The sequence below is a fragment of the Callorhinus ursinus genome, unplaced genomic scaffold (assembly GCF_003265705.2).
Source record: "Callorhinus ursinus isolate GAN/ISIS: 27379988/994484 unplaced genomic scaffold, GSC_fseal_2.0 scaffold42, whole genome shotgun sequence".
In the NCBI taxonomy this organism is placed as follows: Eukaryota; Metazoa; Chordata; class Mammalia; order Carnivora; family Otariidae; genus Callorhinus; species Callorhinus ursinus.
Genome location: NW_027397104.1, coordinates 8,830,766 through 8,853,900, shown reverse-complemented (window position 1 = coordinate 8,853,900; position 23,135 = coordinate 8,830,766). Strand labels below are relative to the sequence as shown.

The following is a 23,135-nucleotide window of genomic DNA, read 5'->3' as shown; positions in this document are numbered from 1 at the left end:
CCGAAGGCAGATGCTTAACCATCCGAGCCACCCAGGCACCCGATATATGGAATAATTTATAACAAACTTAATTTTTGAAAATTCTAAAGTACTTATGCTAAAATAAGACCTTGAAATGTATCAGTGCTGTTGAAAGAATCAGCAATGAAAATGAGTAGAGCAGAAGTTAAATAAAAGACAACCACTGATAAGTAACAGTTTAGGGTATATAAGTAGTAGAAGCAGATTATATAAATAAATGTTCTTATCTTATGTGGCAAAGGTATGAACATTATGCCACTGTAGCAACTGTGTTGTTGTTGATTTTAGCTCATTCTTAATTTGTTTCTAAACTCCTGAAAACTTACCCACATCACACAGGAAAATCTCACAGTTCATCAGTGCAAAAATTTTATTTCTTCTTTATCTCCTCTTACCCCCCACTTTACAAGATCTGGAATTTTACTTAAATCCACAGCCTTTTTTTTTTAACCATCTGTAATCAGACATGTAAAACGTTGAGAAAAAACAGTAATCAATTTAAAATCTCAGCCCCGTCCCCATTGTTACAGTAAATTTAGGATAAGTCTACAGCATTCACTTACTTTAGCTGGTTCTGATACTGAGGCATACTTTTTTATTTGAGAATCAACACCTAAAGACTTGGCTAACTGTACAGCATTTAAATCATCACTGATAAGTGTCCCAAGAGCCACAAGGAGTCTAAAAGTAGCTTCTAGGTCTTGTACAACTTCCAAGACTGTGCTAATTACTGACAAGCATTGAGCTTTCCCTTCAATGTTATGGTCTTTATGAAAACAAACAGAATAGTTCAGGGTCAGTGTAGCCAGAGCAATGTGAATGTTCTTATTGCTCCCTAATTTCAGTTCTATTGCATGAGACATTAGTGATTCCCTCTGGGACATCATGAGCTTTTGTCCTGCCTGGCCAACAAAACAATTGCAAAAAGTCCTCAGAGCAAGCAGCTGGTTTGCTGGCTTTCCTTTAGGGTTCAGAAGACTGATAAGATGACTGCTGAACTGAGCCCCTTCCTTTTCATTGCAGAAGTTCTCATTCACACTGGGATGTTTAATTGATAACCGAAGAATGTCAAGTGCAGGAAAGACAATATCTATTAAAAAGAAAAATTCATTAATGTTTATAAAAACCCAGAAAATTCCTATGACTATTACTCAGTTTTAAGAATCTTATTTCATTAACACACGACCATTTCAGAAAATGTTAAAAACCATGTGCCTGCTTTACAAAATATGTATATTTCTAAAAGTTTTGTTAATTTTTCATATTTATAGAGACTGAATTTATCGCTACAAGATCATATACACTTTAAAGATAATTTAAATGGGTTATTATCTAGCTTGATACATATTGAGTATTCAATAAATCCTAGTGGAATGAATGGGATGGGGACCTTGCTTTTAAAAATCCTGTAAGACCAGAGAGTTCCTATAAGACCAGAGAGTTGAAGAGGAAAAGCTTTTTTTTTTAAAGTATTCCTTTTTTTTTTTTTTTTTTTTAAGAGAGAGCATGCACATGTGTGTGACTGGGAGTTGGGTAGGGGAAGGGAGGAGAAAATCTTAAGCATGCTCTACGCCTAGTGCAGAGGCCAGTTTGGGACTAGATCTCACAACCCTGAGATCATGACCTGAGCCAAAATCAAGAGTCAGGAGCTTAACTGATTGGGCCACCCAGGCACCCCAAGAGGGAAAGCTTTTTTAATAGAATTCCAGTTGACAAATGCTAATAGGATGCTTACAGGTTGGTGGAGGGCTTTACATTCAAAGGAATGGGCAGATACCATCTGAATGAATCCACTCTATAATCTTAGCATCACTAAAAGTAAAGAATCCAGAAATTATGTGCCCTGTGATATAAAGGTAGTATGCAGCATTATTTATAAAGGATATTCATCTAAAAAAAAATCTATTGAACCAGAATCTAATTATGTTTAGCAGGAACTACATAGTGGAACACATTAAGTCATACGCCAAATTCACAATATGGGATATTAAGCAGGACAAATGATTTTTCTTCTCTAATCAATAGCATGAAAAAGTAATAAGGAAGAGGACACTTTTGGAATTTAAAAGGAATTAAGTGAGTTAAAAAAATAATTATAGCAAACGGTTGTAGCCTGGGGTTAATAGGTCACAAAACGTTCTTGGGTGGTTTGCAGGGGATCCACAAATGCTATAAAATGGCATATGAAATGGTACATGTGTGGGGATCGTTACATTCTCTTCAGATTCTCATGAGGCATGTGGCCAAATCAAGACTATGAATTATAATTACCCAGGATAACTTTTACTCAATCTAGAAACACCAGTAATACTGACAGAAATGAAAAGATACGCTTACTGCTTTCTAATTACATTTTAAAGACTGTTTCCATACCTTCAGGCCAGTTAATAGCTTTCCACAAAATCTGAAGTTGCTGGGCTGTGGGTTTTTCTGAAGAACTATTACATATGAGAGACAGTATCTTTTCAAGAAGTATCAAGTCATCCTCAGTTAACTTTTTCTCTTCAGGTGCAGTTCCATTAAGTTCCTTCAGTTTACCTAGAACCCAAACCCAAACTTTCAAAATTTTCTAACTGTAATTAGCCAAATGTCAAAATTTTCAATAAGAGTATTCCACCATACCCCATGGGGAAGTTAAGACTTTTCATGGCAATTATCAAAGACCATAAATTAAGGATAAGGCCTGTGAATGTTTATAGTTGAGCACAGTAGAGAAAAAGAAAGGCTACTGTGATGATTTTTATTTTACCTGTTATTTTCTAAGATCTTATGAAACTTTCTGCTTCAAGTAAGTTTTAAAGTAGATCATACTTGTAATCATTTTGGTTTTCAAAGCAATATCATGTCATTATACCCAAGTATAGGTCAATCCTCTATTTTCTCAAAGAAAAAATTATAACAACTTTTAGCCAACTTATGTCAACTTCTATGACTGTTAATGAATTAACTGAAGAGTTAAATGTCTATTTATAATATTTAATTTATTGACTTATTTCCATATGCACATTTGACATCACATTACTTTAAAAACATATTTAATGGAAATACTGCCTTTTGTTACCATATTCACACTTCATGAAACAATTTAAAAGATTTATTTATTTTAGAGACAGAGTAAGAGATGGGGGGTTGGGGGAGAGAAAGAATCTCAAGCAGACTCCCTGCTGAGTGTGGAGCCCGACATGAGGCTCTGTCTCATAACCCTGAGATCATGGCCTAAGCCAAAACCAAGAGTCGGAAGGTTAACTGACTGAGCCACACAGGCACCCCTTACCAATGATTTTTATAAATATGGTACAAAGGTTAATTCTGACCAACCCCTCCCCCTCGGATTATACTGAGGTGTATATGTTATCTTATCTCAATTCTCATGAAGTAGTAGTGGCAAAGAGCTAGTATTCTCAGTCCAAAACACAACTATCATTTTGTTTTGAGAGGAAAAAAGTTAACAGAAAAAGCATTGAAAGTCAACTGAGCAGTTTCATTCTTAATGGACAATCTGAACAGCCTTTTATTATTATTTCTAAGGGCCACTAATTTTTTTTAAGAGAAAATTTTTATTGTTTAAATGCTTTACTCATTCGTTTTCATTATTTTTTTTCCTAAAAACATTAAGATCTTAGGGAATGGGATTTCTATTTTTTCCCTTTTAGTTTTTTTTTCATTAAAATCATCATAAAGCATTTACCTTATATTTGTATAAGGCTTCTTGAAAGTATTAAGGGTCCATTATCAGACTGTGTATTTGTAGTCGACGCAGTTGTGTAATCCCACAACAGAAGTCTCTATCATGTAAGCACCCAGTTCCTAGCTCATGTGAGGAGGAGAAACAGTCTTGAGTGCACTGCAAAGAGTCTATGGATATGTGAAAAAACTATATAATTAAAATGCACTTACCTAATATTTGTGTAGGGTTTGCCTGGTCAAAAGTAACAGCCTCTTTTTTAGGGAAATAAATATTCACTGTCTTAGATGCAGCTGATCGGTAGGCACTATTCCCTATTTACAGAACAGAAGATGATGAAAGTCATAAGGAGTAGACAAAACTGAGATTCTTCTAATTGTATGACTTTGTTTTAACAATTATTGAGATATGTAACTACTCAGTGCATGCAATAAAACAACCTCAGAAAAAAGAAAATCATAAGATTTTATATATGGTTTATATTTGTTGATATAATAAATTTTAGTTTTTGGACTGGGAGCTTAAATGAAAAACAAAAGCCTTTCCATTTCATATTCTCTACATCTCTCATACTTCTAAGATTCAACCTAAATTACAAAGTTTTAAAAGATCAGAGAGTACATAACAATTATGAAACCTTCCATTCCCATCTTAAGGCATATTGTCTCTTTCTTCTCGTGTCTTTTACTGCTTATTCCAAATGATACAGTAGGCATTGTCATTTTCTCCATCATTTAATTTATTTTTATAAGTTTTTATTCAAATTCCAGTTAACAAAGTGTAATATTAGTTTCAGGTGTACAATACAGTGATTCATCACTTCCATACATCACCTGATGCTCATCACAATACATTCCTTAATCCCCGTCACCTGTTTAACCCATCCCCCCACCCACCTCGCCTCTGGTAACCATCAGTTTGTTTTCTATGGTTAAGACTGTTTCTTGGTTTGACTCTCTTTTTCCCGTTTGCTCATTTGTTTCTTAAATTCCACATTACGAGTGAAATAATAAGGAACATGTGGTGTGTATACAAACACACACACACACACACACACACACACACACACACACACAATGGAATATTAGTCAGCCATAAAAAAGAATGAAATCTTGCCATTTGCAATGATGTGGATGGAGCAAGAGAACGTATTATGCTAAGTGAAGTAAGTCAAAGAAAGACTAAGACCATATAATCTCCATCATTTCAATAAATCCCAAGATGTAGGTTCCTGAAGGCAAAAGGTCCTAGTCTTTTATACATTTTTATTTCCTAAGTCCCTATTATAGTAACCAAAATGCAGTGTCTCACAAACAACTGGTACAGGATGAAAATTTAGCACCATACATAGTGACTAAAGTCAATTAAAGTATAATTGAAACCTAATTTGTATTTTACCTGCATTCCAAATCTTAATTTATTTTTGTTCCAATGCAAAAATTAAGGTATTTTGCAAAAATACGTATAAAACATTTTGATTTTCTGAATATATCAGAAACAGGAATAAGGTAGGTAAAGATTAAGTTATGAGATAAATACACAAAATTAATTTTAATTGCTTATAAAGCATAAATATTTATTGATATGATCAAAGATGAGCTAAAAGACATTGCCTAAAGTCCTGGTCATCAGAGTCTAGTTGTGGTAAGGAGAATGCAAATCAAATACTGTCCAAACAAGTAAAATAAGAAGGAAAAGTATAGGGTGCAATGTGAGCTTATCATAGAGTAAGTGATCCAGCAAAGGGCATATGTGAGCATCTAGGAAATTTCATTTAATAAATACTATATTACAAAATTAAATAAAAAAAGAAAACAAAGGAAAAAGCCAAACAATAATTTGTGATCTGAATAACAAAGCAAAGGGCTCAAGTATTCTAAAATAGAACAGCATCTACCAAACTCCTGAGGTAGAAAATAACATGGGACGCTCAAGAAACTGACACAGGCCAGTATGGCTGGGCAGGAAAAAAAGGCAGAGAGGAAGGTGATACAAGCCAAAAAAAATTTTCAATGGGAAACCATTAATGGATTTTAATCAAGGGAGGAGTATAAACAAAGCTCGACCATAAAATGATTGCTGGCTGCAGTACGGACCATGGAGAAACCAATTTGGAGGCTATTACTTCATTTGTCTAAGTAAGAGATGACAATAAGTTTGACTAAGGTATATAAGGCCCAGTATATACACCAAACTGTTAAAAACTATAACTTGTGAAAAATGACAGGAAGCATGGTTAACTTTAGACTCTTTTCTAATACAACAGGTACAGCTAACAATTACTAAGCATTTATTCTGTATAAAGTGCTTCATACACATTTTAATTTTAAGCTCTTAACAACTCCATGAGGTAGACATTACTTCAACTTTACAAATGAGAAAAGTAGAGGCACAGAAACAGAATAACTCGCTCAAGGCAAAACACGTAAAAAGTAGTGGAACAGAGATTTGAATCTAAGCATTCTCACTCCAGAGTCCTCAATCTTAATCATTATGTTATATTTCAATACCACCAATGTTACTTTTGCAATGAAAAAACAGCTTACAAAAATCATCACATACCAAGTTAGTTCTTAAGTAGAGTGCTGGTTCGTAAGTATATATTTTATTATGGTCAAGAACATATATGTTCCACATATATTAGTCTCTTGAAGAAAATAACAAGTAGGGGAAAACATATGGCAAAAGGTGAACTACAAATTTAGTTCTGCATCTTATTAATAGTCAATACAGAGGGAAGCATGTCTGCCTATATTCAACGATGATGAACAAGTAAGATGTGTCAGACTCTAGGCAAGATACTAAGAATAAAAAAGAAAAATTAATTGGTCAGAAGGCCAGATAGCATAGGCCTAAATCAGAAAAGCAATTTATTTTCTGGATCCTCTTAAACAGAACAACATGTAGCATAGTAAATAACATTCTCTCTTTTTTAAGATTTTTATTTTGACAGAGAGAGAGAGAGAGAATGTAAGCAGGGGGAGTGGCAGAGGCACAAAGAGAAGTAGGGTCCCCGCTGAGCAAGGAGCCCGATGCAGGACTCAATCCCAGAACCCCAGGATCATGACATGAGCCAAAGGCAGACACTTAACCAACTGAGCCACCCAGGCGTCCCTGAATAACATTCTCAATACATTAAGAATGAACAAAGGAGAGATGCAAAAAAACTCAGTTTTTATAAGGGTAGTGAGAAAACCAGACCTATGACAGAATAGCAGTTTTCAATCCTGGCTATACATTAGAATCACATTGGAAGATTATGAAAACTACACTTGCCAAGGCCTCAAACCAGAGCAGTAATAGACTTAGTGAGCTTCTCTGGAGATGAGGTTTTTTAAAGTTTCCTACATGAGTCCCATATGCAGTATGACACAATTCTGAGAACATTCTAAAAGCCAGGTCAAGGGGCGCCTGGGTAGCTCAGTCGTTAAGCGTCTACCTTCAGCTCAGGTCATGATCCCGGGGTCCTGGGATCAAGCCCTACATTGGGCTCCCTGCTTGGCGGGGGGCCTACTTCCCCCCCCATTCCCCTTACTTGTGTTCCCTCTCTTGCTGTGTCTCTCTCTGTCAAATAAATAAATAAAATCTTTAAAAAATAAAAAAAAAAGCCAGGTCAAGAAGTTTGGTCTTAATCTACCATATGAAAAGTTCTCTAGCAAGAAAAAGATACCAGTTTTCTCAATCTTTCATTAAATAAAAGTTTCAATGAATTTTAAAAATGTAAAAAAAAAAGGAGGAGGAGGAGAAGAAGAAGAAGAAATGAAAAGTATGTACCTGTAAATGGATCAACTCCAGCCATGATAGTTCCCATACTGGCAGACCCTGGCACATAACGACCACCACCTAAAATGTAATAACACATCTAGTAAGCAAAGGTAACTGCAAATTAAAGTTCAAAATGCTCCTCTCTACAAAGAATAACTTATTTTCATTATGAGTCACACTTCAGAATGGCATCTTTATATACATAATAAATGGGCTATAAATTAATTTAGAATAGTACCTGGCATATAGTTGGTGATAAATGTTAGTCTTAAAAGTAATTCTCAAATTACAAAATAAACATTAGATGCCTTATACATTATAATTACAGATGCTAATGAATTGAAAAAGCATTAGTGAATTGGAGAGAAGAAATTAAAAGATTTCCATAATGAAGTGTAAACACAGGGTGCCTGGCTGGCACAGTTGGTAGAGCATTAGATTCTTGATCTTAGGGTTGTAAGTTCAAGTCCCACACTGGGTACAGAGATTACTTAAAAAAAAAAGTTAAAAAATTAAAAACAAAAAAAATGTGAACACTATTCTACTGAAATAGGATTAGCTAACACATAAGCAAAAAAGAGACTAGGTAAGATTTAGGGATGCTAATGATAATAGCTCTGTCTCATATTTGAGATCCTACTTGTGGATGTCTCATTGAAAATGGAAAGAAAGGAACATGAAAAACCAGTGTAGAGAAAGAATCAGCAGGATTTGGAGATGTTCAAAGACCTGATCAGCCTTTGTGGAAAGAAGAAAGATGAGCTACTTTTCCAGCCCCTCTTAATTTAATATCTAGGCGTTGGTATAACTGGTGTAACACATACCGAAAAAGCAAACTATACAGAAGAAAAAAAACCCCAAACTGCAGATGTAAATAGATTAAAATAACGAAGAACACAGAATAAGAGGCTTTGTTGAGTTTTTACTAATATGCTAGGTAGCATGCTAAGCATCTTTTTAAAAAAGATTTATTTATTATTTGTAGGAGAAAGGGGGGAGAGAGAGAGAGAGAGAGAGCGCGCGCGCGCGCGCCTGTGCGCGCGCCTGCGCGCATGGGAAGGGGCAAAGGGAGAGGAAGAGAGAAACCCAAGCGGACTCTGCTGGGGGCAGAGCCCAAGGTGGGGCTCAATCTCATGACCCTGAAATCATGACCTGAGCTGAAACCAAGAGCCAGTTGTTTAACTGACTGCAACACCCAGGTGCCCTGCATGCTAAGCATCTTATATACTCATTTAAGTATCAATTAGATACCATTATTATTACTATCTTAGAAGAAGGCTGGATAACTTGCCCAAGGAATTAATTATAAGGCAAAGTACGATCCTACACTTTTCTAAATGTGGTTCTCCAACCACGTGAGAGTCACCTGTTCAATATGCAGATTCCTAGGCCCACCCATAACAGCCTAGTGGTTCTCCAAATTGGATTCACTTTAGAAACTTATAGGGAGCTTTTAAAATTATCTAACGGCAAAGCAAACAACAAAGAACATTTAATCAGAAACCATGGGTGAGAGATCAGGGCATGAGTATTTTTACCTCCTCACAAACCTAGTGTATCAGAATTATCTCTGCGGGAAGGACCTTATGATATGAGTTAAACAAGCATCCCAGATGATTCTAATTGACATTAGAAGTTTGAGAAGCACATAAATAAGGAAAAGAAAAGAGAATTAAGATTGACCTTAAGCTGTAAGGTGAATGAGAAAAACTCTTTGCCCCAGTGCTACTGGTAAAATTGGGGGAATATATACGAAAATATACTGAGGGCTTAAATATAGTCCAGGCATTTTGCTAAACACTTCACATGTACTATACCATTTAATTTTCCTAACATCTCAATATGTAGGTGCTGTTATCTATTTTTTATAATAGTGTGGTTCAGTTATCCTAGTAACTACGTAATTCTCTTGGATGTTTAGTATGCTATCTTGCATATCTCCATAATCACCGAATCTTCGGAGTTACTGACATTGTGCAACAGTGAGACAGACGGCCCCAGGAGTTCTCTTGATTTTGATGGTATTGCTTGAAGCTTCTTTCTGTTCCAAGAAAAAGCTGCTAATGAGATCTGTGAACTACGCTGTTCTAAGTTTCAGGGCATTACTATGTCTGAATAAGCCATCACCTCTTATCTACTCTTCAGATCCTTACTACCTTATTAAATTGCATTATGTCATCAAGGGTTTCCTTAATAGCCATTGTGCCATCACAACATTTAGCTTGATCTTGATAGATGGTGATTGTAGCATACTGGTTACCAATGCACAGGGTGCAGCTATGGGCATCTGGGCCACCAATTCATTCACAGGAGAGAAGAAGCTCACTGAGAGCAATTCACAACTTCATGATAGTGACCGAAGGTTGTGTGTTGGTCCAATCTATGGTTTAGACAGGAATCTATGTTGGCAAGGCCAGTGGATACCATAAATGCCAAAATCTCTTCCCAAATTGGGTATATTGTCCAGGAACTCTGGTTGATGATCCAACAATAACATCGTAAAATACATCAAAAGCTACTCTGAAAACAGACTTCTTCAGCTGCATTAAAGTCCAAGCTTGGCAATTTTTTCCCAGTAGTGTTGATGCTGAGGCATGCATACCTTGGTAAATAAAGTCATTGTGAAGAGATACACCAACACTTCCAGGGCTTCACGAAGGCCATTAATAACATAGATTAGAAGACTAATCCTGGGTGGACTGTGTCCTTCCACGCTAAGGCAAAATATGATTAAACAGACTTCTTGACTGCACCACTTCATCCAATATCAGCGACTCACATGGCTCCTTCTTTGCTTGTGATCAGGAGTATCTCGCCAGTAAGAGCACTCATGCTGTGTGTTGGTTGGTGGGTTCCCCTATTATCTAATTTCACAGATAAAGAAAATAGGCTCAGACAGGTTAAGCAACTCGCCAACTTCTCATAGCAAGTAAGTGGTAGAGCCAGATTTTGAACAAAGGTCTACCTGACTCTAAAAACTATGCCCTTAATGACTCTTGCTCTCCTTGCAGGAAGGACCACTGGAGAAAACGATGAGTTCTAATAATATGCTATTTAAAAGTCATAAGAAAAACTACAAAATAACTCCAGGAAAAAGCAAAAATTAGAAGTTAAAGAAAAGGAGATCCATCAAAATTGGAATATAGATAAGGGAATTATTAATTATTAGATGATGTCTCCAAAATGTAAAGCCATATATTGCAAAATGCTACACATTAAGTGAAGAAAGCTATATTTATCAAAACTGCATCCCACCTGTAAAAGGATCTGCTGCAGGCAGTGTATTGGAAGATCCTGATGAAGACCCCGGAACATACCGACCACCACCTATGCATGCAAACAAAGGAAAAGCTGAAGTATGCCAAAATTTTGAATTTCATAAATAGCACAATGCTTACATTAGGAGACTCTAAGCTTGGAGAAAAAAAAAAAAGAGCAAAGCTGTCGCATGACAGTATAACAGAAATTAGTCAACACATCTTATAGTACGAAAGACTACTAAGAAACTAAAATTTCAGTGATTCTCTAAGTTTCATTTTCTCAACTTTATCACTTTATTAGGTGTTAGCCACTGCCTTTAAATATTAAAATAACTAAAAATTCAAATATAAAAGGAGAAATTACAGGTGGTCTCTGACCTAAATAATATAGACATGTAATCAGTTCCTGCTGCTATACAAATTCACTAGAATTCCTGCTGTTGCTATCAGAACCACAGGCATCAAATGTTAATCTTTTAGAGAACCCCTGAGTTCATTAACTCATGTGTCAAATAGTGCGTGCAGTGCTGGGGATCCAGCAGAGAACAAGATTGCTTGTATCCACTGAAGCTTACAACCTACTGGAGAAGAGAATTTTTCAAAGGCAATGACTGCCACAAAGGAAAGAGATTTCCAATTATACTTTTACAAATGTGTGGTGTGTGTGAGTATATGTTTTGTTAGTACCTCTAGGGAAATAATCAGAGGTGTCTACGATAAGACATATGTAAAAAGTATATACAAAAGGATGCTTATAAAGTTAGAGATTCAGAAGAGCAAAAAAAGCCAGAGCTAAGATTTCCACATGGAGCCAGCTGCTCTAACATCTGTCTTCCGCTCCACAAAACAGCTGACACAATACTATGATCGTGTGTTCACTCTTCTGTGCTGTAGTCTGAAATTCTACCAACAGAATACCCAGATAATAAACCCATTTTTTTTCCCTGTCAAGTGCAACTATTGGGAGGGGTTACATCATTTATACTCAGTAGTGAGTCAGTTTGATAATTCTGTTTAAGTCAACATGCAGGTGACATTAGCTTTATTAGGTGAATGAGCAATGGAATTTTGAAATAGAGAAAGAGATAATTTAGTTAGGAGCATGAACTATCTGTGAGGGAGGCAGACAGGAAGGGATATGGAATCCTTGTAAAACAAGGGAGAGCACTAGCACTTGAAAAATGCCATGAGAAATGACAACAGGAAAATATTAACAATAAAGTGCTAATTTCAGAATTTTATTTATTGCTGGCCCTGTACCTGAGAAAAAAGGAAGCATTTATTTCCTCCTGTACCATGGCCTCAGTTCCCAGGACCCAAAACTCAGGCTAGTACAACTAGTATTATAATCCATTTCCTAGGAAAAAGGACTCAGACTAATACTACTAGGATTATAATCTATGGACTGGTCTGAGAACCTAAAACCATTTATAACATTTTTTTTTCCCTACCCTGCCTCTGCTCAAATCCCCATTTAGAACATTTTAGACACTATATACTATGTTATAAACACTATATATGACTTAAAAATGTGGAATACAAAGCACATGTAAACTAAAACTACCCATAGTTCAATCCTAGATTTGATGCCCAACTAACCAATTTAGCCTCATGTGAAAAGAATTTCTGTTCACTAAAATTCACCAAAACATGTATGTTTAAAGAGGAGTAACTATATAAAGGAACTTCTGAGTTTCTTTTCATTTCATATGACTAAATTAAATTTTCGTGATTTTACTTAGTTTACAGTGTGGCTATATTTTTGAAAGGGAAAAGGGGCGCCTGGGTGGTTTAGTCGATTAAGCATCCAACTCTTGATTTCAGCTCAGGTCATGCTCTCATGGGATGTGAGACAGAGCCCTGCATCAGGCTCAGCATGGAGTCTACTTGAGATTCTTTGTCTTCCTCTTTCTTTGCCCCTTCCACCCCCCCGCCGCATGTGCACAGTCTCTCTCTAAAATAAATGATAAATAAAATCTTGAAAAGGAACATATAATTGTTTCTATAAATACAGAATTACTATATAATTTGAGGTTTAAAAATACGAATTTAAAGTAAAAACCTGCTACAGATCTTAGATCTTGGTTTTTATTTAAACAGCTAATCATAATGGATGTTTAAACACATCAAAAGCAGAAAAAAAATCAACCAACATTGATGAAAGTACTGAAGACTTTCCTAACTTACCTGTAAAAGGATCTGAAAAACTGGTATTCCCAAGTCCTAACATTTGACCTTTTGTGTTATCAATAATAAATTTAGCCACCTGATCCAAAAACATGGGATTCAAATCATTCTTCTGTAGGAAGTTGTATGCAGTTAACCAGGGATCATCACTGACGTTATATGGCAATTTATATGATGGTCCACCTTCATTGACATCGATTGAGAAAACATAATCAAATTCCTTCAATAGGAATACAAAAAGGAGACAAATGATTACTAACTTATCTGTTCATATTAATGACATATTTATCACAGATGTTATATGTCCTTTTTAAAATAATTATTCTAACACTTAAACTTTCTCCAAAATGCAATGTTAAAATCTTCCACTTGGCATATGATGATTGATAGCAACCATCTACATGTGCTGCAAGATTAGAATTTCACTAGGGGTGGAGGCAGGGGATGTATTACAACTACACATTAATTCTAAGGCCAAAGGAGGGTTTCTAATTGGTTGATCTCAAGGCCCAAAGTATTAGCTGTTACCATGCCCCACTCAGCAAAACATGCTGGCATTATAAGCACTGCTCTGTAGGGGCCCTCATATTTTGTCAAGTTAAATATAGTGAGGCACAAAGCATTAGGTGAAATGTGGCACAGAAGCTCCTAATCCAAAATGGCTGGGAACAGTTTACACATGGTAAGTACCCAAAGACAAACAGTGGCTAATCTATTAAATGCAGCTCCCCTACATGGAAAGAACTTTTTTACAAATCAATTTCAAGGCAGGGAAAAGAGGAAATCTTCTCCATAGAAAGGGATTTTTAAATGTCAAATACCAAAGAAAATTTTATTAGCATGGGGAAAAGGGAAAAGAAAACCTTTGTCTAATGCTTTAAGATAATGGTAATTAGAAAGTAGAAGCTGACATACTTTCCCTTCATATAAGACTTTTCCAGATGTTTGCTGATTAGCACCAGATGAGCCAACAACATCACCGATTTTTATCCACCTCCCTTCACTAACACTCCACTGATAGGCTTCGACTTTCTCCCCATCTCTGATTAGGCGAGTCTGTCCTTCTCTAGTACCTTAAAATAGAACATTTAAGAATCAAAGGTAGAATAGCAGAGTAAAATTCAAAGTCATTTAAAAAAAAAAAACTCTGCCCCAAACCCAAGCTTGGATAACCATAGTTAGTTGTTCTTTGAAATAAATATGGCATTCCACGAAAAAGTTCAGCCTGCAACTCAAAGGAATGCACAAGTACTTATCCTCGAAACACCATGGTACTTTGGAGTACTTTATCTGTACTTTACATTTTGTCAACTAGAATATTAACAAAGACATGCACTAAAGGGTCGAGATGTGGTAAAATTACTTTTTAATGCTTCATCAAGGACATTCTTATGGGCAAATGGCTTTTTATTTTAACTGCACCTACATGCCAGTGAAGAGCACAACAACTACAAGAACAGTCTAGTGTCATCGCCTTGATTTCTATACTGAGGAGCCAGCAGTTTTGGGGTATTTTTTTTAATCCACCATTGTTTTTGGGCCATAAGTGCAAATGTTAACACAGTAGACAAGTCAAATTAACAGCTTAGTGTTATAAAATTAGTTTGACTTTATGGACATCCTGAAAGAGTCTCAGAATTCCCAGGGGTCCATGGACGAAGTTCTGAGAACCAGTGATATAATGGATCAGGCATATATCTAGATTTCATTCGAAATAACCACTGTCCTCTCATTTAAACTCAAATGAGCCCCAACTCGTTAGGCAGACATTGCTTTATTTGAACTCATTTTTATTTTTAGTCTATACAACCTCTCTCAGAGAATCCAATCAACCAAAAGGTATTAAATGAGTGACTTTTTAGTACCTATATATGAGCTAAGTATTAGATTTATTTAAAACAAAAACAAGATTCCTGTTTATGAGGAGTTTAGCTCAAAGTCTTTAAAACTGTGAGACAGAGGCAAGAACATGGTTTCTCACAGTGGTTAAGTATAACAGTAAAAATTCTAAAAAAAAATCCCTATATGGCAATGAGAATAACACTTAATGACTAGCAAAACAACCTCTTTTTCTTACCATTCTAATTATTCCAAAAGGCAAACATGGTAGCATTTTTTACTACTACATACACTGAAATATTTACCAGGTTCATTCAGATGTTCCCTCCCAGGAAGCTGCTCAGCATTAATGTCTCCTAAATCACCAGTTTTGGAATCAATGGTTGCCTGAGAGAGTTCTTTTTCAAAAGCCTTGATTTCTTCAGCACTTGCTGTCCGATCCTCTGATTCTGTAAACACTCTAATAATACCATCACTATAACGAAAAAACAAATTGATTTGAAGTCACTGCCATAGTGCATGAACATTATCACATCTGAATGATCCAAAGCAAAAATAATCCGTATTTGTGAATATGAGAAACATTACTATGTATTTATGGCTGCGTAGAGCCCTATGCTGACTTCACACACTATCTTCTGCTACTTTCTAAAGCCATGTTTAGGATAGAAAAAGGATAATTTAAGGGAAAAGTCACTGGCAAAGGACAGAGAAATAGATATTTGACACAATTTTGAATTCCAAGTTAAGTATTTATCATCATAAAAATCTAGAGACATAACATACACCTCAAATCAATATTACAAAGGTATGAGAGTATAAAGAAAGGCAGTGGGTTGGTTTACTCTACAAAGGCTTCAAACACCCAACATAAAGCTTAGAAAATAGCAAATGCTCATTATCTGTCCATTCAGGAAACATGGAGTCTGTCTTTACTCTGATTAACTAGCGATGTAATCCCAATCAAGAAAAAACCATCCTCGCCTTGGACTAGATGGCAACCCCAACCTCTAGTTTTGGGTAGGAGAGGTAAGTTAGTCACTTTCAAATGCACTAATCCTGCCCAATTCTACAGAGAACTTGGTTTCTTACTTAACCTTCCACTAACAGGAACTTCACCCTTTCCGTTTATTTTTCTTCAACTTTAAAAATGCTTGGGAGGAAAATAACAAAACCAACAAATCTGCACTTGACCCAGCCAAAAAGTAAATCACCTCCTTTATTAGGCCCTCCATCCCTTATAGCTGCTGCTTTCTTTTTTTCTCCATCTTCCAAGCCAGATCCACTGGCATGACTGTGGCGTATCAACTTGAACCTCAGAAGTCTAAAACTGAGGTCCTCACCTTCTATACCACACTAGTTCTCCCACTTCCCCAATTTTATTAATGCAATCATCAAAACTGAGAAGCTTTACGCTTTTCTTTTATCATTCTGATCATCCTTCCTCTGCAACATCTCATATTTTGGCTTCTTATCTATTAGCACTGTGGGGATAATATTTCATAATGGCACATCCCTACTACTGTAACTGCTTTCTAAATTGCTTTCCTTGGGACGCCTGGGTGGCTCAGATGGTTAAGCGTCTGCCTTCGGCTCAGGTCATGATCTTGGGGTCTTGGGATTGAGCCCCACGTTGGGTTCCCTGCTCAGTGGGGTGTCTGCTTCTCCCTCTGCCTCTCCCCCTTCTCGTGCTCTGTCTCTTTCAAATGAATAAATCTTCGACAAAAAAATAACAATAAGCATTTATTACTTAAAAAATAAATTGCTTTCCTGCCCACTGTCATCACTAGTTAAATCCAACCTATGTATGTAATTAATTCGCAGGTTATGTTTTAATTATGTCACTACTTCAAAAGCCAGAACCTTTACCTCAAGCACAGAATCTAAAAAATGCCGGCATTCAAAGCTTTCCATAGTTATGCTCTGCTTTACTGCCTTATCACTTTATCAGCACCCCCCACTACTCCCCAGCATGAGTCCTCCACCGTTTTCCTTCATTTCCCACATATATCACTCTCGTGCCCATACTACACCTTTATATATACCATTTGTTTTGATAGAAATTATCATTTCCCTTCTTACTCATTCTTTCAATATTCAATTCAAATTTTTCTTCAGAAAGTTTTCCCACACTAATCTCTACCTTCTTCAATTTCTTTTGCATTCAATGTTTTGACTGCACAACTTGCAGTACAATACCAGTGTAAAATATCATGTATCATTAATGTAAAAGTTGTCATGCCTAGTACTGTTTTTTCAGTCCAGAAATATACATACGGTCTCCCAATTCACCTGAAGTTCTCTTATGGCTTATCTCTGCACTAGAGAGGCTACCAAAGGCCTAGACATTTGATATATATATATATTTTTTAAGACTTTCTTTATTTATTCATGAAAGAGAGAGAGAGAGAGAGAAGCAGAGGGAGAGGCAGGCCTCCCATGGAGTAGGGAGCCCGATGCGGGGCTCGATCCCATGACCTTCAGATCATGACCTGAGCTGAAGGCAGACGCCTAATGACTTAGCCACCCAGGCGCCCCCTAGACATTTGATATTTATTGACTGACTAGACTATAAATACCTCGCACCAACCACAATGTCACCATTGTCTAGAACACAGCAGCACCATATAGACTGAGCTGGAAGTCGGATTGTTTGAGCACATTCCCCATGTTTCCAGATTCTCAGAGATCGGTCTTCTGCCGTTGTTACAAAATCTAAAATTAATGAATATAGGAAAAATTAGTTTGAATAAATAAAATTAAATACATGTATTACATATCACCCTCCCAGGTAGACATAAGGATTTTTTTTAACCCCAAACTATTTTAAAATTAGTTTTACATTTTATGTATTTGTCTCACACCATATACAACTTCAAAAATCTCATTTTCTATATTTCACACTTTACATACCATACACTTTGCACTAATAAATTATACAAAGTTTTCCCTCAAATACCCAAAACCTTTTTGACATAACCATCAAATGTGAATTAATATAAAGATGATCACACAATTTTCTCCTTTATGAGAAGATCCTTAATGAGATAAAACTACTAAATTATTCAAATCACAGTTAGTAAACTGATAATTAGCTCTTCTACCCCCAACACAAGAATGGAATGGAACAATGCTTGATATAAAATGTAAAATTTTTAATATAAGCTAATCTTACCTTTACAATTTGGAAAGACAGATATGCTATAAATATAATTGGTATGTCCGTAATATACTTCAAGGCACTCGCCAGTGATTTGCCACCTTCTAATACTAGCATCATTTGCACAGGAAAGAAATTCTGTTTCACTCAAAATTGCTAAACCTCTTACACAGTCTTCATGCCCTGTATGAAAGAATAATATAAACCAATAAGATGGATGATTTCATTGATGGATCTATGCATTTAACTAACATTATAAAACATATCAGTGAGTAGTAATAACTGATTTTCAAAGTAGACAATATTTTTTCTGTAGAAAAGCCTGATAATCAAAATTTGTATTTTAGGTTTGGCAATATTTTTTATTACCAGCCTTCAGAAGTTATTTTACATTTATCTTATCTTCTCCAAATTATTTCCTAAAGCTTTTCAGAAATAAGATTCTGATCCCAACAATTCTTCATTTTTACCTGACAATTCATTTTCAACTTTTCATCCCCAGTAACAAGAGTAATTCATAACATACAAGACATTCAAACATGACAAAGAGTAACAGCCCCTAAATTTCTCAAAACATAATACTGAATTTAATAAGGCACTAATAAAAATTAAGAAAAATTAATTATAAAAAATATTTCAATTATTTAAGAATTTGAAATAAAAACCACTATAGAAAAGTAAACTTTATTAAAGTATGAAAGAATAGGTTAAGAGAGATTAATTTATCTGAAACCACACAACTAATGGAAAACCTAAAACAAGAATTCAAGTTTCCTGCCTTATAATCCCACTTTTTTTTTTTAAAATTTTTTTTTTTTTTTTTTCAGAGAGAGACACAGCGAGAGAGGGGAACACAAGCAGGGGGAGTGGGAGAGGGAGAAGCAGGCTTCCCGCCGAGCAGGGAGCCCGATGCAGGGCTCGATCCCAGGACCCTGGGATCATGACCTGAGCCGAAGGCAGACGCTTAATGACTGAGCCACCCAGGTGCCCCAATTCCACTTCTTTTGATTCAACAAATCATAACTTCTCCCCTGATTCAACCAAAACACAAATATAAAACCAAACATCACTGCTTTATCAGCAGAAACATTTCATAATATATACAAATATAAGCATTAAAATGATACAATAAAAACTAAACACCATTTTTTTCATAAGGCAAGATTTTATGGCATAAACTTCATTATTCTTAATTATGTAAAAAAATACATGTATTCCATTAATAAAAAAATTAAAAATGCTTTTGTTTATTTTTTAAAGATTTTATTTACTTGACAGAGACACAACAAGAGAGGGAACACAAGCAAGGGGAGTGGGAGAGGGAGAAGCAGGCTTCCCACGGAGCAGGCAGCGTGATGTGGGGCTCGATCCCAGGACCCGGGGATCATGACCCGAGCTGAAGGCAGACGCTTAATGACTGAGCCACCCAGGCACCCCTAAAATGCTTTTAAAAACTTCCTAAGACTCAATTTCTTTCAATATAAATTGGGGCAGTACAGAAGATATTACTTTTTTTTTAAAGATTTTATTTATATATTTGAGAGAGAGAATGAGAGAGAGAGCACAAGAGGGGGGAGCGGGAGAGGGAGAAGCAGACTCCCCGCTGAGCAGGGAGCCCGATGCGGGACTCGATCCCGGGACTCCAGGATCATGACCTGAGCCGAAGGCAGTGGCTTAACCAACTGAGCCACCCAGGCGCCCATACTTTTTTTTTTTTTTTTTTTTAAGGACAGAACATTTTCTGAAGCTGATGACCTAATAAAGGAGATCAGGAATCAAAAAAATTTTCCATGTTCAGTATTTGCTGCTTTAGATTAGCTACTGAAGATTAATAACAATTTGATAAAATATATGTATGGAAGCAGGAACACAGTGATGCTTAGTTATAACTTGTCCATCTATAGATAGTTTTACCTGCACAAAGGGACTTCTTGAAGTATTATCCAGACTAGTGATCAACTTTGAAGGATAAAATAAATAAAAGAGAGGAAAAACAATTCAAAAAAATTCACACCAAAAATTTAAGTGCTCCACAAATAAATCAGCAATACCAGTATCAGTCAGCAGATGCTTCAGTGCAGGAGTTATTTAATAGGTGAGGTTCAAAAAGACTACCCACCTAAAATCCCAACATAAGCCTGAAATTTGTTATTACTAAATAACGTACTTCAATATTCACAGAAGCACTAATGATGTCTTCCTCTATATATGAAATTAACAGTAGTGACCCACCATCAATAAAGCTTATGCTTGAAAGTTTCACGGTGAACTTGTTAAACCAAAAACAAATTGCATACCATATTATAAGCTCATCAAGTAGCCACTGATTAGTCCACATCTAGTTGTTTTATGAGAGGTTTCATTTTATCTTTTAAAAAGATTTTAAATATTAGTTGTCAGAAAAGTTACATTTACCCAAATTAAATGGTTCAAATACATTGATGTTTTTCAAATACCATTTTCAAGCCTCTAAGCTTTTGAGAAAACACCACTGGCGTGAATATGAAGTGATGAGACTAAAATGTTGTCTACTCTGATCTTACCTGAAAATGTCCTCTCACACCTCCCAGCTTTCCACAGTTTAATAGTCTTGTCTGCTGATCCAGTTAACATTAAGCCCTGCTCAGGTAAGATCTTTACTGCCCATACTGCAGCTGTATGACCCTGTGAGTGAAATGGGAATTAACTTGAGTTGCCACAGAAATCATTACATTTAATTACTATGTAGAACATTCACACAGAACTACTACAGTACCTGTAAGGTCATCATGCACTTGTCATTCAGCCAGACTTTAGCAGTGGTGTCCCATGAGCCACTAAGTAATGTCCCAAATTTTCCAGATGAAAGACTACAAACTAAAGGGAAAAAAGGCATTAGTTAATACAATGTCATATAGAAAAATGTTCAACCTTGCTGGGTTATTAGAAAATTGCAATTTTATTTTTTAATTTTTTAAAAAGATTTATTTATTTATTTGAGAGAGAGAGACAGAGAGAATCTCAAGCAGACTCCACACTGAGCATGGAGCCCAATACAGGGCTCAATCTCACGACCCTGAAACCATGACCTGAGCCTAAACCAAGAGTCAGATGCTTAACCGACACTGCCACCCAGGTGCCCCCAAAGCACTGCAATTTTAAAAACACTTTTTGAACTGACAGTAATGTGGTCAATTAAGGCTAACTCAATGGAGATGAAGAAGAGTGCAGTGATCAACAGCAGACTCTGGGCCAGAATATCTGGACGCAAGTCCTAGCTGTGCTATTTACGGACTGTCTGACCAAGGGATAATCTCTGATTCCTCATCTGCAAAATGAGGGAGCAGGATCAAATGGGTTGCACAATGCCTTCTGGTTACAAAAAAACTACATAGAAAGGTAATGCAAATGATTTTGAAATGCTGTTTATAAAAATATTTAGTTAAAATGACAAAAAAAACACAAAACAATGGAGCCCAACTAAATATTCAACAGCAATGGAAACAGGTAATTAAATGTCTTATTATCTTAGGGGCGCCTGGGTGGCTCAGTTGGTTAAGCGACTGCCTTCGGCTCAGGTCATGATCCTGGAGTTCCAGGATCGAGTCCCACATCAGGCTCCCTGCTCAGCAGGGAGTCTGCTTCTCCCTCTGACCTTCCCTCTCGCACTATCTCTCAAATAAATAAATAAAATCTTTAAAAAAATAAAATAAAATAAATGTCTTATTATCTTAATATAAAATTATACAAGCTAAAAATTAAACGTGAAAAATTATCTAAAAAAAAAACAAAAAAGACAGAGTTCTGATTAAAAATGGCAGATTATTGGGGCGCCTGGGTGGCTCAGTCAGTTGAGCATCCGACTCTATTTCAGCTCAAGTCATGATCTCAGGGTCCTGGGATTAAGCCCTGTGTCAGGCTCCGCACTCAGTGTGGAGTCGGCTGAAGATTCTCTCCCTCTGCCCCTCCCCACAGTCATTCGCTTGCTTGCTCGCTTGCTCGCTCTCTCTCTCAGATAAATAAATCTTTCAAAAAAATTTGGCAGATTGTTCACAGTAAATCTATCAGTGGTATTAATTTACAAGGACAAAGAAAACAGAACACAACAGATTTAGCAAAATGGAGATTATAATTTAAACACCCACAGAGAGAGATTGGAAACGAGTGACTCCCCCTAGGGAACTCTCATGAGACTCAATATCTAGCTACTAGGTTCGATGGAGAATGGGGCTAAGCAAAGGACTTGAAATGCTATATCTCTCTTTTCAGCCTACAGTGTCAGGAAAGCACATCCTCCCCCACTGCAGGAAACTGGAGGTTTATTCTCTGGAGGAACTGAAGCACAGTTTGCACATTCAGGTAGCTGGGCAAAATAAAGGTCTGGAACAAGAAGCCCCATGAAACACAAGGGAAATAAATGGAAAATCTACATCCCCTTCTTCCACAGTACCAGCAACCAGGCATATATTCCCCTCCACCCAGGCAAGAGACAGGAGAATTCTGCTCTGGAAGACTGAATAATGCTAAAGAGCTTCAGATAAGGACATATGAGAGGGTATCCCCTCCTAAAGGTCAGACCACCACCAGTTTGCCTTCTAATGAAGCCCACCAATCACCAAGCTCTATCTATACAAGCTAAAAAGTTTTCAGTCTACTTCTTTATACCTTATTTTTAAAGATGAGCAGCCAATTTAATATCAACAACCATTTAATCAAACTCTTCAACATGAAAGAGAAAAATCCAAACAAAGAAACACAAAAATAAGGGGGAAAGGGCTGGGCAATCCAGAAGAGACAAATCCAACTTCAGGAAGAAAAAAAAAAGTGGGCGCCTGGGTGGCACAGTTAGTCAAAGCACCCGACTCTTGGTTTTGGCTCAAAATCACGATATCGGGGTCATGAGATCAAGCCCCACACTCAGTGTGGAGTCTGCTTAAGACTCTCTCCACCTGCAACTCCCTCCTCCCCTGCACTCCCTCTCTAATAAATCAATCAATCTTAAAAAAAAAAAGGAAGAACACATAAAAAACAACAAAAAAACAAATACTATAATATTTGCAAATAGGTAAGATATTATATAAGAAAAACTAGTGACAGAACAAGAAAAATGAAAGCTAAAAGTAGAAGAACCAAACCAAAACTAAATGGCTCTAGGAAAAAAAAAAAAGTCTCTCCAGAGAATTAGACTAAAAAGACAAAGACAAAAAATGAAAAAGAAAAGTTTAAAAAGTCAGAAAAT

The 23,135-nt window shown here is 36.4% G+C and overlaps 1 protein-coding gene across 1 annotated transcript in view; it reads right to left on the bottom strand.

Annotated features, from left to right (window-relative positions):
- Positions 1-373: 373 nt before the first annotated feature.
- Positions 374-23,135, bottom strand: part of PLAA (phospholipase A2 activating protein) — a 36,059-nt gene continuing 13,297 nt past the window's right edge. Inside the window, exons 3-14 of the mRNA XM_025852965.2 lie at positions 20,673-20,773; positions 20,461-20,581; positions 17,933-18,100; positions 17,337-17,472; positions 15,063-15,232; positions 13,834-13,991; positions 12,919-13,138; positions 10,727-10,798; positions 7,481-7,549; positions 3,919-4,020; positions 2,395-2,559; positions 374-1,111 (exon numbers count right to left, since the gene is read on the bottom strand). Coding sequence (XP_025708750.1) covers positions 546-1,111; positions 2,395-2,559; positions 3,919-4,020; positions 7,481-7,549; positions 10,727-10,798; positions 12,919-13,138; positions 13,834-13,991; positions 15,063-15,232; positions 17,337-17,472; positions 17,933-18,100; positions 20,461-20,581; positions 20,673-20,773 — 2,048 coding nt within the window. The 3' untranslated portion in view covers positions 374-545. The remainder of the gene's footprint in view (positions 1,112-2,394; positions 2,560-3,918; positions 4,021-7,480; positions 7,550-10,726; positions 10,799-12,918; positions 13,139-13,833; positions 13,992-15,062; positions 15,233-17,336; positions 17,473-17,932; positions 18,101-20,460; positions 20,582-20,672; positions 20,774-23,135) is intronic.